Source organism: Aspergillus japonicus (assembly GCF_003184785.1).
Source record: "Aspergillus japonicus CBS 114.51 unplaced genomic scaffold BO86scaffold_27, whole genome shotgun sequence".
Classification (NCBI taxonomy): domain Eukaryota; kingdom Fungi; phylum Ascomycota; class Eurotiomycetes; order Eurotiales; family Aspergillaceae; genus Aspergillus; species Aspergillus japonicus.
Window position 1 is genome coordinate 262,386 of NW_020291664.1, and position 16,372 is coordinate 278,757.

General features: G+C 54.1%; 5 protein-coding genes across 5 annotated transcripts; 2 read left to right on the forward strand and 3 right to left on the reverse strand.

Moving 5' to 3' along the window:
• Nucleotides 1-30: 30 nt before the first annotated feature.
• On the reverse strand, nucleotides 31-3,590 carry BO86DRAFT_448511 (TPT-domain-containing protein; the record flags this gene model as incomplete). The annotated part of the gene is made up of 7 exons (XM_025676651.1): nucleotides 31-312; nucleotides 389-1,092; nucleotides 1,245-1,312; nucleotides 2,704-2,882; nucleotides 2,925-3,039; nucleotides 3,100-3,428; nucleotides 3,519-3,590. 7 exons carry the CDS (start codon nucleotides 3,588-3,590, stop codon nucleotides 64-66), a joined length of 1,716 nt encoding a protein of 571 aa, XP_025527280.1. The 3' UTR covers nucleotides 31-63.
• Nucleotides 3,591-6,873: 3,283 nt separating this feature from the next.
• Nucleotides 6,874-8,420, forward strand: BO86DRAFT_448512 (putative trichothecene 3-O-acetyltransferase; the record flags this gene model as incomplete). Its single annotated transcript, XM_025676652.1, has 1 exon — nucleotides 6,874-8,420. The coding sequence occupies exon 1, from the start codon at nucleotides 7,038-7,040 to the stop codon at nucleotides 8,418-8,420; it is 1,383 nt and encodes a 460-aa protein (XP_025527281.1). The 5' UTR covers nucleotides 6,874-7,037.
• Nucleotides 8,421-9,806: 1,386 nt separating this feature from the next.
• On the forward strand, nucleotides 9,807-10,541 carry BO86DRAFT_101128 (uncharacterized protein). The gene is made up of 3 exons (XM_025665853.1): nucleotides 9,807-9,869; nucleotides 9,963-10,295; nucleotides 10,353-10,541. The coding sequence occupies exons 2-3, from the start codon at nucleotides 10,057-10,059 to the stop codon at nucleotides 10,432-10,434; spliced, it is 321 nt and encodes a 106-aa protein (XP_025527282.1). The 5' UTR covers nucleotides 9,807-9,869; nucleotides 9,963-10,056; the 3' UTR covers nucleotides 10,435-10,541.
• A 520-nt stretch (nucleotides 10,542-11,061) lies between these two features.
• Nucleotides 11,062-12,465, reverse strand: BO86DRAFT_389605 (uncharacterized protein). The gene is made up of 3 exons (XM_025672179.1): nucleotides 11,654-12,465; nucleotides 11,344-11,531; nucleotides 11,062-11,286 (listed from the first exon to the last, which is right to left on the reverse strand). The coding sequence occupies exons 1-3, from the start codon at nucleotides 12,261-12,263 to the stop codon at nucleotides 11,161-11,163; spliced, it is 924 nt and encodes a 307-aa protein (XP_025527283.1). The 5' UTR covers nucleotides 12,264-12,465; the 3' UTR covers nucleotides 11,062-11,160.
• A 1,494-nt stretch (nucleotides 12,466-13,959) lies between these two features.
• On the reverse strand, nucleotides 13,960-15,360 carry BO86DRAFT_314207 (uncharacterized protein; the record flags this gene model as incomplete). The annotated part of the gene is made up of 3 exons (XM_025668034.1): nucleotides 13,960-14,950; nucleotides 15,014-15,114; nucleotides 15,166-15,360. 3 exons carry the CDS (start codon nucleotides 15,358-15,360, stop codon nucleotides 13,960-13,962), a joined length of 1,287 nt encoding a protein of 428 aa, XP_025527284.1.
• Nucleotides 15,361-16,372: the final 1,012 nt, after the last annotated feature.

Genomic DNA, 16,372 nt, shown 5'->3' on the forward strand with positions numbered 1-16,372 from the left:
CAACAAACCAGTATTCATAATCTATATCTACTCATACACATGTATCCCCGAAATGACCACAGCCTAAACCGGCTCATACTTATACACCTCCCCGCGCCGCCAGCCCCTCACCCTGGCGATGGCCGCCTCGCACAGCGGCCGAATCGTCCTCCAGCCCAGCGAATAATACAACAATCCCAACAGCGCAATCCCATACCCGACCACCTGCAACGAACTCACCGGCGAGCCCCAGATGACGATCGAGCAGACAATCAACAGGATGTTCTTGGGCACGCTGACCAGCGTCATCGTCAGCCCGGACGTTTTCCCGATCTAGAAACGTTAGCATTCGCCAAGTCCCCCTTTCCTCACCCAGCACAACAAGATAGAAAAAGACGCATGAACCTACCAGCACGAAAATCGACACATTCAACATAAACCCGACCCCGGCATTGGCGAGCAGCACGCCCCACCCCGTGCGCTCGACGATCCCCCACTCGAACCCGCCCACCTCCCCGCTACCCACCGCGATCAACGCGTTCGTCAGCGCGCACACCGGCGCCGAGTAATACAGCGTGACCAGGGGATCCATCTTTGGGGAATGGTCCTGCCCGTGCACCTTTTCGCCAGACACCCTCTCCCCAGATCCCTCCCGCTGCGCTGGATGTCCGTGCTCACTCAACAGAATCTGGATCATCACCAACCGATTCGCATCGAACACCAGACTCGCGATCTGGATTACTACGCCTGTCCAGACGAACTGCACCTCGCCGGCGACGGCCAGCCCGACACTAAACGCGATGACCAGGATGTTGATGAAGGATTCGAGGGAGGGGCGCGCGACGCGCCAGCCCCAGCTCGTCAGGAGGGTGATGATCGGTCCGCCGGCTTTGAGCATCTGGATGAAGCTGACATTCAGATAGAGGTAGGTTAGGTTGCTGGTGACCAGGCTGCCGCTGTACAACAGCCCGATGGGGACGATTTGGCGCAGGTAGGTGCGCGGGGTCATGTGGTGGGTGTGCCGGCTGTTCAGCAGAGAAGTCGTGCGCGCGAGGAGCTGAGTGGCCAGGGTCGCGAAGAGGAGGTGCCAGGTTGTAAGGATTATTGCTTCGTCTGGTTAGGATTGTGGGATGGATGGGGATGGTGTAGGGGTAGGGGATTGCTCACGGTAATCTGGCGATTGTTAGTGGATCCAGGGAATAGTGTAGGTATGTGTGTATGCCACCCGCGAGGTGCATGCAGGCAGGTAGGAAGGAAGAACATACGGAACTCGGTCGACTCGATCAACCACTTATTGAAGAGGATGGTCAGATTCGACCAGAATACCCAGGCTCTATGCCCCAAAATAAATGTCAATTGCTGGTTCTAACCACATAGAAACGTAATCGTGATTGAGAAAAAGAAGCTCTACATACAACACCCCTAGTACCACCGGCCATATCGGCTTCTTGGTCGACTCGGCCGCGGCCGCGGCGGTTAATGCCTCCGAGTAGGTCATGTTCACCTCGAAGGGATAGTCGATGCTGCTAGGGGAGCCGGGTAACTGGAATGAAGGAGAGAGCGAAGCTGCGGAGGGCGAGAGCGATACCGAAAATGACCCCCGATGCGAGGAATCAGGCCAAAAACTCGCCTTCCCCTCGGAGGGGCCCGTCATACTACATGGCTGCTGCGAGGGGATATATACCAGGCAGTCGGTGTCTTTCGCCGCGTCTACACGCCAAGAGCCGCGGCCAGCGGCTGAGTCTTTCTGGCTGCTGGTCGGGGGTACAGGCCCGCTGGGGCTGCGGCCGTGGTTTGGGGACATTGGATTTTCTTCGCGCGATGCGACTGCAACATTGACCGCAAACGGGTCCCTGCTTTTTATAAGATTTTACGAACAGAAAAAAAAAAAAAAAAAAAAAATCGAAAAGGATGAGCGACCGGATGGAGTAGCGGTCACTGGTGAGTGGTGAGTGGTGAGTGGTGACAAGACAAGACGGTGGGGTCCAGAACCAGGCACCAGCGTTTCTGCACCCTATTTTCAGGGCCCAAAGCTTGTTTGCGGCCCTGAGCGACAAACTCCCCATCCGAGATTTCAGGTTTCTAAGCCTAGCTGCCAACCGGATATGACGCATTGGATTCAGGGATGTCTCGGTTCGCGCGGAGACCGTGAACTCGGAATCTCCCTTCCGTTTGCGTGCATCTCCCGCATAGCCTAGCCCTAAGAGTGGTTTGAATCCGGTAGAACACCACGCCCGCCATCCATTCTATTCGACCCTGTACTGTACTGTACTCGACCAAAACACCCACTAAGAGCATTAAGAACAAAAAGGACCAATATTATTAACAGAATTATGAGCCACACAATCCCCACCTCCTCACCACGAATGCGTACAATACGTAATGAAGTAACTCGGCCACGCCTCCACGTCGATCGCCCGCTTACACGCCTCGGGATCGAACTGCGGGTTCTCGAACGCCGCCAAGCACGCGGGGAGCTTCTTGTCGTCCTCCCAGCTGTACGGGTAGATCTGCTGGCGCGGCAGGATCACCATCTTATCCTGCACCACGACCGGCGCGTTCCCCTTCGTCTGCAGCTCGGGCACATCGTCCTCGTGGCCCTCGGGCCCGCAGTACATCTCCCACTGGGGGGCCCAGCGCCGCACCTTCTGGCACACGTGCCGGCGGACCGTCTTCTCGTCGCCCTCGAAGTCCTCGAAGTAGCGGTGCAGCAAGAGGGCCAACGCCGTGGGGCCGGTCAGACTCTCCACCGAGCCATCCTCACTGCCGTCGGGGTTCTCGATGACGTGGATCACCGGCAGCAGCCAGAACGGGTGGCCGGGCGGCGACGCCATCCACCCGTTAGGCACGGCCGCAGGCCCATCCAGTCCCGCCCGGTGCGACATATGGCCCAGAAACGCCCGCTGCGTGATCGTCGACGAGCCATGCGGCGAGTACGGCTTGACTTTCCCCGTCCATGAGCCGAGGAGGCTGCTGTGCGCCGCCCGGAGCGGGGTGTCGTGGCCGGCGAAGAGCGAGTCCACCGGTCGGAGGGCTTCGGTGTCGACGTCGGCGTACATTCTATTCATCTCACCAGCATTAGTAATTTGGCCCAGCAGCGTCCTGGCAGTAAAATCTCACCCTCCAAATAAGAACATATACAGATTCCTCACGACGTCCGCCCGAAGAATCTCCTTGGGCAGGCGCAGGTAGTCCTTCAGGAACCATGGGAAATGCGTCTCCACGAGCAGCCGGTTCGTCTCGTCATCCCAGAGGACGTACTCCCAGTCCGGGTTCTGGGCCCGCATGGTCTGGACCCAGAGCTGGGCGTTCTCGCTCATGTTGCTCCCCGCCGGGAACCAGGTCTGGTGGATGAGCTTGGGGAGGGAGACGAGGTCCGACGAGCGCGGGCGCGAGATGAGCTCCCGCGCGGACAGGGAGCGGGCGTAGGAGGGAGATGTGAAGGGGAGCTTGTGGTGTTGCGGGGGCTCGTCATTGGTGTGGGCATGGCTGTCCGGCCTGCTGGACGCTGGCAGGATGGTGTAGATGCAGGCTATGACCACCGCGACGGCCAGGGAGAGTTGCAGACGCCGCCGCGTGAACCATTGGCAGCCGGACCCTGCGCGGATCATGGCTGCTGTGTATTTCGATTGCTCGTGGTGCTTGGGGAGTTGGTGAAGCCAAAGTGCTTAACTTTAGGCCATTGCGCTGCTTCGATGGGTTGGAGGGGGCCTCGTTGGTTTTGTTGTAGACTAGGTGCAAATCCCGATTGCGCAACGCATCGTCTTCGTACATCCACGTTGCTCTTCCGGTTTGGTTTGGTCGCAACATCTCCATGGTCCTTTTGCAGCCACCCGTCTTCTCTGGTCTGGGTCAGGACTCCGCGGTAGGATTGGCTCGTAGGCCGGAAACGGCTATATGCGCTACACATTCCTCGGCGACAAAGATTCGCCAAGTAGTGTATGATGGTTAGTCATAGAAATTGGGTATTCAGCTGTCAGAGGATGGTGCTTTGGAGTTATGACCTCAGAGACCAAGCTACAATGACTTAGTACTTTCTAATCATGGCGGTGTTCCATGATGTTCGTAGCGTCAGTAGGTATGTCGGGTCACTTACTCTGTTGCCTCTTTCAGCCGTTGCCGCTTTAAGAAGGTGAGCCGGGTGAGTCAGCCTGGGATGTTTCACTCACCTTCTGAAAGTAACCTGGAGTAACAGTTCTTTGTCTTGCTTATTTGTAGTTACTATGCTCTGGGTAGCAGTCGAAAATCACGGCCGTGCGAAATCAGATATCAGGGACTCCCGTGCGCAACAGGAACACATAGCGTCACCATGAGCTTGACCAAGCAGTTTATCGAGTGAAATATGCACCAATACTAAATTCATATTGAAAGGCAAAATGAGGTCTGGCATTCGGTTGGTCAGATTAGACCATTGGTTAACAGAATTCAAGATACACCAATGAAATAAGTCGAGTTGGCCCTTATGTCTCTTGAATCTTGCATCCCCCTGATGTCGGCCGGGATACACACCACGAACGGCGCGATGTCAGTTTCACATTACAACATATCGCCCCAACTGAGTATCATACCCATGAGAAGAAGGATGAGCAGAGGGAAGGTAGTAATGTGCGCGTGCAACAAAATCAGATTTTCATTGGACGGTCTCACAAAATGAGGCATATAATAATGTTATCGGGTAGTTGTCTCCAGGAGACAAAAGCATCTATCTTCTCGACCTCAGTCGCGTACCGCGCGATAACGACTGCATATCGACTTTACAGCTACCAGTCAGACATATCGAAAAGGTTATGTGACGGTCCATCGTGCGCCAGATTCCAGCGGATGTAGAGGCGATCTTCCCAGCAAGTTGTGTCCTTGGACAAGCGCCAATACTCCCAATCGACCAAGTGGCTGGACACTTGAAGTTAGAAATGAAGTGGCGAATAAAGACACAAATCTGTCCAGCAAGAGGGCTCCATCTTTCACTTTCTCTCTTCCAAAGAAGGTTATTTATCGACCCATCTCCATGGATAACCCCACAACGGACCGTCTCTCTATAATTGCTGTCAGATTTCTTGCATAACCTAGACACCGGAGGTGCTAGAGGCGCTAGCTCTCTAGAACATCGGATCTAAAGTCATGACTTACAACCACGCTTCCTTGAAGGCCCCCCTCAAAGAGTCTCGCTCGTCACGGGGCATTTGACCTGAATAAAGCGAATTCCCGGGATCAGAGCCCGGTAGCTTCTCCATCAAGATACTCAGCTTCTAGCCTCCGGGAACCCATTCATCGATTGTCTGTTGCTCCTTCTCCCAGGACAGTAGAGCAGAGGTACTGGAGCAGCCAGACTTCGTTAGATGGTCCAGGGCCTCGATCTCTGAATTAAAGGCCCTAGGAGTTTCCGACGTGGCTTGCTTGGCACGAACTTCGGGCTTCTTCGTCGCGGTTCTCCACCACGGAATCCGGCCATCGATACCAACAACTATATCTCTCTCTTCGAGTCCTATCTATAGGTAATACTAACTGCAAACGCATCTTGATCATCGCGGTTGGTGGTCCACTCCCCGACACCTTCGAGCAAGAGAACACCCCACGTGCCTCGGAATGAATACCCAGAGTCTCACATTCAGACTGCTCCTCATAATAACTATGTTCGTTGATTTTGCTATCCAACCTCCATACTGAACCAGATGGGAAAGATGTTTCCGTAAGGAAAGCATCATCCTCGAACCAGATGATGTCGTCTGATTCGATAACCATGTTAGGTTAGTGTTCTGGAGATTGAAGCGAACTGGACTTCTCTGTAGGAATGGGTTGTATGCTTGGCAATACTGAAGCGTCACGGAAGGAGGGGTAGAGATAGCAATGGCGCTATCATCGAAGGAATCGCTGAATAAGTAGTTTGCAACTTAGATACAGTCTCTGTACTTATTTCAAAGGTGAGGTGAACCTAATCCATCTTCCGGCGCTTCGTCAGCCAATGATGTTCTCCAAAGTCCTAGAGCCTTGCATGGGAGCCGGCAGCCATTGGATGCCTGGGCAAGGGGTCAAACAGAACTGGAGCCTACTAGGTAGAATAGTGAGCTGTCATTTTTGATCTAGCAATAGTAGTAAAACTGACAACAGTTGAACATTCATGAATTCTTGATTTGTGTTTTTTCCGCAATGGCTTGCCGAATTACCGAGACCACATCCATGGCTTGCATTCTCACAGAGACGCTCAATCCATGGTCTCGCGACCGCGCATGCAAGAACACTTACGCGAGAAGTCTCAGCCTCCGTCTGGGCCTTATTTTCAAGAACGTTTATACTGAGGCCGCAGGGCCGCCGACACTTATCATCTCGAACTGACATACAGCGTCGTTGTCACCACGTGTTTCCACGTGGCTGTAAATACCTCAATCGGAGAGGCCGCTTTTCCCTGTCGGCAATGGCACCATTTCTGCAAGATTCTGGACCCCTGGGTGTAGGATGGAAGAAAGTTCCAGATGTCTTGTTTTCGTTGAGCCAAGTCTCAGCTCAACATCTCGGCAACGGAGTGCCTGTGCGAAGTTGTGGGCCAACAGCCTCCGATTGGGCCATGATTGCAGTTCGAGCTTTATGAACCATTTGGCGTGAACCTTCTGCTGCATCTTGTCTTCGTTTCATCCCACGATGCCTGTGCGCTTCGGAGTAGCGGACTTTGTGAGCACGTCCGCTCGGAGTTTTGCGATCCTGTTCGTGTTAGGGGGCGCACTAATGCACGCGCTCCCGAGCCGACTCTCAGCAGCCCTAAGCGGCTGCCATGGCCCCCAATGCTCCCAAGTACAACTTCATTCTTGGCACATAGTCGTTGCGATGGCTCATACTCTTGTCGTAAGTATATAAAGCGGAGGTTGCTTCCACGGTAATAGCTCTGTATCCCATCACAAACCTCACGATTCACCGACTTGTCTTCTCATTCTAGCGTCTGTCCTGTTAGCATTATTGCCGTCTATAGAATTATACCCACTGCTTTTGTCCACTTATTACCATTCTCAAGAACATAGAGCGTCAATCCAACAACCTCAGACATATACTCCATATACCCCAACTGCACGATGTTTGACCTCTCCAAATTCCAAGACGACATCGGCCAGCTGGCCGGCCTCAAAACCTACACCCACCTTTTACTATCATTCCCCATCGCAGACCGATACGCCCAAAGGGCAGCCATCAACGCCCTATACACAGCCACGGAAACCCTCATCTCCGAATTCCCCTGGCTAGCAGCCGAGGTTGTGCACGAGGGCCGGACCCCCGGCAACTCAGGCACCTTCCGGTTACAGTCGTGTCCCGAGTTCAGCCAGCCGGAAGACCTGGTCATCGTGCGCGATGCCTCGAGCATCTGCCCTTCGTATAAAGAGATCTGCGCCGCACGAGGGCCGTGCTCAATGCTCCCCGTCAGCGCGCTGGGACCCGTGGTCTCCTTCCCCGAGCGATACGAAGACTCGAGCATCGAGCCGGCGCGCGTCTTCATGATGCAAGCCAACTTCATTGAGGGCGGGCTCCTCCTCGACCTCGCCGCACAGCACAACTTCATCGACGGCGGGGGCCTCTTCCAATGCGCGCGGCTCCTGGCCAAAGCGATGCGCAACGAGCCATTCACAGCCACCGAACTGAGCCAAGGGAACCGAGACCGCCGCACGATCATCCCGCTGCTCTACCCCTCCGAGCCTATGCTCGACCACTCCCACCTCCGCCGTCCGCGCATCCCCAACCCTCTCTCCGCGCCCCGCGCCCCAGCAAGCTGGCACTTCTTCCAAGTCCCCGCCAAACAAATGGCGCAGCTCAAGCACCGCGCGAACATCGAACTAGCGCAGCACTCCCCACAGCTTCAGAAGCTCATCCCCTTCGTCTCGACCAACGACGCCCTCTGCGCCTTCCTGTGGAAACGCATCGCCGCCGCGCGCCGCCGCCAGCGGCCGCAGCCGGCGCACCGGCGCACCAAATTCTCGCGCGCCCTCGACAGCCGGCGCGCCATGGACGTTTCGCCCGAATACATGGGCCAGATGGGGTACAACGCGTCGACCCGGGTCGCCTACGGGGAGCTGGACGAGATGACGCTCGGCGAGACCGCGGCCGTGCTGCGAGCGCAGGTGGCCGAGGTCAACCACGCGTACGCCGTGCGCAGCTGGGCCACCTTCATCGCGCAGGAGCCCGACAAGTCAACCATCATGTTCGGCGGCGAGTTCGATCCCGAGACGGATGTGGGCGTGTCGTCGCTGGCGCATACGGAGCTGTACAGTTGTGGGTTTGGGGATGTGTTGGGCCACCCCTCGCTGGTGCGGCGGCCCACCTCGGCGCCGTTCGAGGGCTGCGTGTATTTCTGGTCCCGCACGGAGAATGGCGATTTGGGTGTTATGGCGTGTTTGAATGAGGGGGATGTGAGGGCGTTGAGGCGGGATCGCGAGTGGGCGGGGCATGTGGAGTATATTGGATAGAGATCAATCAAAAAGTTCTTAGATTATGAAGATCGGTGCGGGGTGACGTCTTGTAGGAATTTATGTGAGCGTGGTGGTGGGAATGAAGAGGTATTTTGGTGGTTGTTGCCGCTATCTCACCAGTCGACAGCAAGCTGACTGCGAAATGTAGGCCAAATCTTGTGTGCGTCAGAGTTCGAGAATGAAAGAATATAGTGACATTGACCATGAATTCCATAATCATTGACCGAACGATCATGTTGGAGACATTTGATTTAGGATGGTTACTAGATAGATGATCGGTCTCAGGAAAACAAGGACTATACTAACTTAACCAACTATCTGATACTCAAGCACAAGATCTGGGCCACGGACAGTCTAAGTGTAATTCTCAAGCTCTGCACTCAATGGAGGGTGGTCCCCGTATACTGCAGCCACGGTCTCTGTTTGAAGAAGGTCCATGGAAAGGTGCTCGGTGTCTGGATAAAGTAAGTCAGCTGTTGAGACAACATTGCGAATAGTTCGAACTCAGCATAATTTACTCTGACACGAGGGTGTGATAGCCAGGCTGAATCATGTGACCATCCATCGCGCCTTCACCATCCGCTCACTCTCGTCGCAGTCATCACCATCACACAGTTGACACAACACCTCGAAGACGGACTTCTACAGCACCGCATTGCAAATCACCCACAACACCTGGCTAACGGATGGTGTCTGATTTGTTGTCAAGATCTGTCAAAATGTCACCTTCTTCCGTCTGTCGCGCTTATTACTCGTTGGAACACGTCAGCACTGAGGCTTTTGTGCTACGCGAGCCTGCCGTGTCCTGCCCTTATTGGCCTCAGAACGAGGGGTAGACCCTGGACGAAGTTTGAGAGGGCGCCTACCTGAGCTCAATGGTGGGATAACAAAAAACAATACGCGCATTTTATTCGGAGGGTTAAGAAGGTCCCGTTCAGCCTCTACCCCGCGCCTCCATTGTCCAGAGTCGGTGATGCGGCAGAACCAGAACACCAGAAAATTCTTGCTTCTGACATCAACGGATGCCGTCCCGGAAAGGAAAGAACTGTTGGTTGGTCGAACGCTGGCGTTCGAGGAAGCAGAAGACAGTTGCCTCAGAGACCCCTGTTGACGCAGCCGACCAGTCCTTGAACCAAGTCAACCGTGTCGTCGAGCCAGACAACTCTCCTATCGTCCAGAACCGGGAGCCTGGGCATGCTTCTACTGCGTCTTGCGAAAACTTCTAAGAAAGTGCCTTTCGGTCGCTGGATCAGAATGAGCAGTCACAGCTGGATTCTATCCACAACCGGTCCGATGATACAAGTCTCGCGGCAGTGCTGCAAGACACCATTCTTGTGGTTGAGACGCAGTTCCGACTTCGAAAACTGAGGTACGATGAGCATCGAATCAGAACGGCTGCCAAGGGCATTCTGAACTCTGCTATCTCAGTCCAGGATGCTATTAGTGGTATTGTTGCCGCTGACCCCCAGGACATGCATCTGCCGCCTGGGCATTAGTGTCACTGGGTCTCAAGGTCGGCATATACTAAGTAGTTTCCAGGAAAACAACGATATCGCGCTCTGGAACGTTGAGACTGAGAAAGCCCTGCAGATCATTGAGATCCCCATTCCGACCCAACTGCTTCGGTTGTCCGATGATGAAAGCTATGTTGACCGAGCGAGGAGCCTTCCCAATCTCGGGGGCTTCGGCTTCAGGCCAGGACGGTTCTTCGTCCCCAGCCACAGTCCTGTGGTCCCCCTTCCTGGCCGTGCGTGATAATTGGATTGTGACCGGCGCTCGGAGACGTCTATGGTTCCCGCTGGAGTACCGAGGGTTTTGGGTTTCGCATGGAAGGGTACTTTACATCGGGAGCAAGTTCGGTCGAATCCTTAAGTTTGTGCTCCGGGAATGATTTCGGGTTGTGTTCGGGATCTTGCTTAATTGACGCAGACATTTTGCAAGCTACACATTCGCTCTCGAAACAAAGGTCTTTCTGAGTTTCTGTGTTTTTATTTCTCTTTTCTTGGGATGATACTGCCTTGGGTGTTCTGGGTCATATATATGTCTTTGGGGAGGTAGAATTTACCCCGCCTCTGTTGTAGGGTAAACCTCGAGACAACCAGTTGAGAAAGTCTACATGCGAGGAATCCATGGATCAGCTGCTAGAAGTCGGGCCATGTGTGTACAGTAGTTCCTTTATTTCTTTCTGCTAGAAGCCGTAGTTACTGTTTATCCTTGACCAATTCCTAAAACAACGACAGCTGGCATCTCTCCCAGGCATGAAGTACCCGCAATCCCCTCGAACCCCGTACCCAGCTCAGTCTAATAATCAGATAACACAAGATAATCAAGGCCACGTGCACTCCTCCAAACGCGTCCCGAGCAACACGTCCGGCCTCCTGCAGCCCTAAAAGTGGATTTTCGTGATCAGTTGACATCTCGACGCAGGCAGTACTGTGATTGGCTGGATCCAGTTGACCCCCTGCCAACGCGTCCCAAGTAACACATCTACACGCGGGTTCAGCCTTAAATGTGGACTTTCGTGATGCTTTCGACATCTCGACGGGGGAATGGAGCAGGCCAGGCAGTTCGAGTGCGAGGTGGGTGTGGTAGGGTAGCGCTGCTGTTGATTACACATCGGGCCAATATGCATTCCAGCCAACTGTGTAACTCGTAATGGATAGTCATAAGCATATTGCAGATATATCACCCTCATCCCTCTGCATCAACCCATTTTATATCCAGGTGAGTAACCCCCCTAAAGAGCCGAATCAAACCGCAACAGCCGCTCCCAGGTCTCCTCCGACGCCGCCTTCCACTCCGCCTCCCGGAAATCATACGGCCAGCCGTACTGCTCCTGCAGCGTTCTCTTGATCCGTGGGTGCTGGCCTGCCGTTTAGCATCTCGATTTGCAGTCCGACGCGAGAAGGGTATAACCCACCACCTCGGCAGAATCCAGAACCCAGTAGCCCCTCGCCCCGCTGTGTCCACAGGGAATCATCTCCAGCGCCCGAAGCTTCTCCAAATGATTCGAGAGGAAAGTCGGGGCGTGGTGGGCGTGATACGCGCGGAAGTTGTTCTCGTCGTCGCCGGGCGGGAGCCCGTCCCACTCCCATACGCGGATGGTATCTACGGATGCCAAATCAACCACTCCACTCTTCCCATGCAGCCTCTACCCAAGAGAGGAAAGAATACTCCAAGCATGACACGACAATGAATAAAAGAAGAAGAGAGCGGGGAGGGGAACCTACTCTCCCCCACATCGAGCACCAAACACTCCCCCTCGTCCGCGAAACCACTCAACGCGATCTCCCACGGGCGCAAAACATCCGCCCGCAGGTCGTCGAAATGCCCGTACCGCTCGGGATCCCGGCCGCCGCGGATCTCCGCATCCTCGAGGTAGACGAGCGCGTGCGAGAGCGGGGTGATCGGGACCGTTTCGGCGAGCCGCGAGGTCCGGGGGTAGGGCAGGCGCTTCATCAGCGAGATCACGGCGGGGTCGAGGTGCAGCGCCGCGCCGAGGCGTTCGTTGATCGCGTGGCCGGTTTCGGCTGGCGGCCAGATTAGTTCGTCCGCGGCGATGTAGTTGAGCTTCTGGTAGGTGCGGTAGATCTCGGTGATGAGGGTGACGACGGTGTTTTCGTTGTAGGAAAGGCGGGGGATGGGGAGGTCTTTGGTGGGGGTTGCTTCGTCTTGTTTTGGGGGGGTTGGGTCTGGGGGATTGGGGAGGGGAGCTGGCCGATGGGAGTCTGGGGAGTTTCTTTGGCGCCAGTGGGATAGGATTATGATGATGGCGTAGGTTAGGATGAGGAGGTGGAGCCATCCGAGGAGGGAGTCGGGGAAAAATTTACAGGATAACATTCTGGTGAGTTGTGGCTGAGCAGGATTGGCGACTGTCATATCCTATTAGTCAGGGAGCTGAGGTGTCGATTGAAAATTTGTGTGTGTGTGTGGCAGTTTTCATGGCCAGTTTATCTATATTTGAGACTGGATGTTGCAGAGCACAGCAGGAAAGCAGGTAAGGGATTGTCGGAGACGGGGAGAAGTGATGAAGTCAGCTACGTGAGGCACCGGGGAGCAGCAGCCTGAGCAGTAGCCTGAGCAGCAGCCTGAGCAGTAGCCTGAGCAGCAGCCTAATGTCAGGGTCGCTAGCCACGTGATTCCAAAGGCCTTTTCCCACCTTGTTTACATGCGGGAACGTAGCTAGTTCCAACCACCAAGAGAATCAAGAAACACGTTCCAGAGCCTACCCTGAGACCTCAAAATCGCCGATTCCGCTGGTTAGGTATACTGTAACTACTGGGTAGCTACTGTAGCCTCCCCTAAGTCATATTAGTCTAATCTTTGTATACTATAAACCCTATAGTGTTCTGGGTAGTTTTACTGAATAAACTCTACGGGCTTACACTAATATATATGTTGTTCTAACACCTTTTCTTCACTAGAATAAAATCCTTAAATTCTACTATATCAAAGGCCTAAAATCTCCCCTATGTAGAAAATGAATAGGTAAAGAAAAAGGCGTTGATCAGATATTAAGAGCCAGAATTGGTAGAATATCACATGAACCCTTATCTGCACTTAACATGTACTAGTACTACAAAAAGCTTCATAGAACAAGTTTGGACATGTCACGGTAGTTTCAAACAAGAAGTATTTGCACAGCGGCAGCAACGTCCATTTTCCGGGCATGGATTATAGGAAAATGATCCGGATATAATTGCATGCTCGTGCAGGATTTCAGTTTTCCAGCAGAGCGTTTCTCTCCTTCCGAGAACGTATGCACAATTCGTTAGCCTGAGCTTGCGAAAGTTCCAAGCAATAGAAATAAGGGTGAGACAACCATCGGCGCACGTCCCAACGCTCAGCATGAGTGGGCGGCGACTGTCGAGCAGTCTCTGCGCTCGATCCATTTGAGCCTCAAGGGCTGGGTCTGGATTGGTCGGTTCGGATCCGCTAAGGGATAGTCCGGATATACTAGGGACGACTAGTGCATGGGGGCCAAAACATTTCGGTTCGGATGCAGACTTGCAGAGTCTTCAGATGCAGGAGTCCTGCAGGAACGTCAAACTTGAGATCGAGCCACGAGGGGCGGCTGGATACGAGGTGGGGTGCTAATCTAATCTCCGACAAAGAGGGGTTAGTAGGGACTAGGGACCATGATTTTTCAATAGTGCCAATGCCGGGTCCTGTTTGGAGGGTTAATTGTTCTCGTCCTATCCGAGTTCGGTGTTCGATTCCGAGAGAAAAGAAGAGTTTTCAAGCTAATCGCTAGATAATCTAGCTGGCTGTTTGCAAAATGACTTTTGCCACGCTGCAGGCGTGTTTTAATGCAGTATAGCACTGCGGATTATATACCTGTAAGAGACTTTACATAGAGGAATCGACTAAGCAACGAGCCTCTTTCGACAGCTTAAACCTATTCACCAGCAAAGGATACATATAGATCAAAAAGCGGAAACAGTTGAGCCACGTGCCGAATAACCTGTTCGCCTGTTCATTACAATACACTGGGGGCCACAATCTAGATATAGTGTGGAGTAACTTCAGAATCAAATTACAGGATTCCCACGCAGATATAGGTTTCGGTCCACAAATCCGTGCAGTCCGTCCCAATGGCCGGGTTCCACTCCTCCAATTCCGCCACGGTGACCCCCTCCGCGCTGGCGATGCTCGAGCAGCCGTCCCCAGAGACCACATAATAGAAGGAATCGCAGTCCGACACCATGCCCGTTTGGATCGGTGTGGGGGTCGTGACTCCGTTACCGGTTGTCGTCGCCGTCGTTGTCGTTGTCGTCGCAGTGGCAGTGGCAGTGCCTCCCTCGATCCCGACGCACACATAGTCGCCCACGTCTAGGTCAGCGCAGCTGCTGCCCACGGCGGGGTTCCAGGAGTAGAAATCGGCCAGGGCGATCCCCGCGTCGGAGGCAATGTCCGCACACGTGTCTCCGGAGACCACTAGATGGAATACATCGCAGGTCGCGGTCATGCCTGTCTGAATTGGAGCAGGCGTGACGATTCCAGTACCACTGCTGGTGGTCGTGGTCGAGGTTACAGTTCCAGTCGCCCCGACACACACATAATCACCGACATCGAGGTCAGCGCAGCTGGTGCCGACCGCAGGATTCCAGGCGTAGAAATCGGACAGTGCAATTCCTGCGTCGGACGCAATGTCCGCGCACGTGTCTCCGGAGACCACGAGATGGAAGGCGTCGCAAGTAGCGGTCATACCCGTCTGGATTGGGGCCGGGGTGACGATTCCAGTACCACTGCCGGTGGCCGTGGTGGAGGTCACAGTGCCAGTCGCCCCAATACACACATAATCGCCAACATCGAGGTCAGCGCAACTGGTACCAACCGCGGGGTTCCAGGCGTAGAAGTCGGACAGTGCAATACCGGCATCAGAGGCAATAGCCGCGCACGTGTCTCCAGAGACCACGAGGTAGAACTCGTCGCACGTAGCGGTCATGCCCGTTTGGATGGGTGATGGCGTAGTGATTCCGGTGCTCGCCACGGTCGCGGATCCGGCCGTGGAGGCAGAGATGGTGCTTGTGATCAAGGTAGTTGAGACAGATGAAGTCGATGCCTGCGAGGTCGTGGACGAGGTCGACGAGGACGAAGAGGTCCCGAAGGTCTCAAAGTTGATGTCCACGCAGTAGTCATAGCCCGCAACCAGATTGCAGTCAGTGTAAAGTAGTGAGATGTAAGGATTCTACTTTTGTATCAGGTCATGCACGTCGCGGGATGGCAAGAGGTGACCTACCCATTCGAGGAATTCCTCTTCAGTGATCGAGTATGTGGCCTCAATCTCGGCACAGGTCAAGCCGGTCGTGTAGGTGACCCATTCACTGCAGTCTGAGTTTGCCCCAGGGAATGCGGTGCCGGAGGGGGCGATCAAATATCCGGCAGTGAGACGACTCGCCACCAAAACGGTAGCGATAAGTCTGGAGAGAGCCATAGTAGTTAAAGACACGATCAGAAAAGATGCGGGAGACGTGATCGACTGCCGAACGGAGAGATGAACAGGCGTATTGTTTATATAGAGCCTTGGAGGGAAGGAGGCTCGGTCAAGAAGATACTGCACCTCCCAGTAACATTCAATATGGGAACCCTTTCCACGATTTCGCTACTAAAGGCTGACCCTAGTGACTACTAGGTGAAGTACTAGGCAAGATACCAGGTACAGTACTAGTTGCAGTACTAACCCTAAAATGCCCAGTCGGGTCCGGTGCCGGCATTGACTGCCTGAATCGGCATAGTCCCTCCCCCCTGCCAAGCATCAGTACAGTAAGCGAGGCTTCAAGCACTGCTAAGCTCGCTAAGCGCCGAGCCCCGACGGCAGCCAAGAGCCAACCATAATTGATGATAGAATGACAAGGAGGCGGAGCCATCCTGGGCATCCTGGGCATCCTGCAGGAGCGAGCTAGCTTCAACGTTAGTCCCAGAGCTAGCGACATATAATTGATCGTCTGATTTCTCAAATTCTCACGGCACGTGGAATAGGCAGTTAGAGGCAGTTTGGGGGCCATAGACTAAGTCTTTCCGGCCCAACTTCTTTCTAACTCGTCAGACACATCTTTCTCTGATCGGGCCACATGCAGGAGTGCAGGAGTGGCGGGAAGGCGGGGCAGATGCATGCATGCCGCTGACTCAAGTGCGCTTCTGCAAGAGTAGCCAAAGCATAGGGTCCACCGGGAAGATGAAAAGAGAGGATAGCCTTGAATTGATCCAATATGGATTGATTGGGTTGCGTAAGTCAACTTACAGACTATGGTGTCCGGTGTAGTTGTGTGATGCTTTAGCATTGCATCGAGTAATGTCCTCCGAGGCAGTGTCAGTATCTGCAGCCTCGCGGTGGAGAGGAGTGCGCGAGATAAGGAGTAAAGCGACATTGCTGATGGTATAAAACGAGCGTATTGCCCGCTGTACGGTTTCCGTCATTTGCGTCAAGCTCCTCACAGTCGCTATGT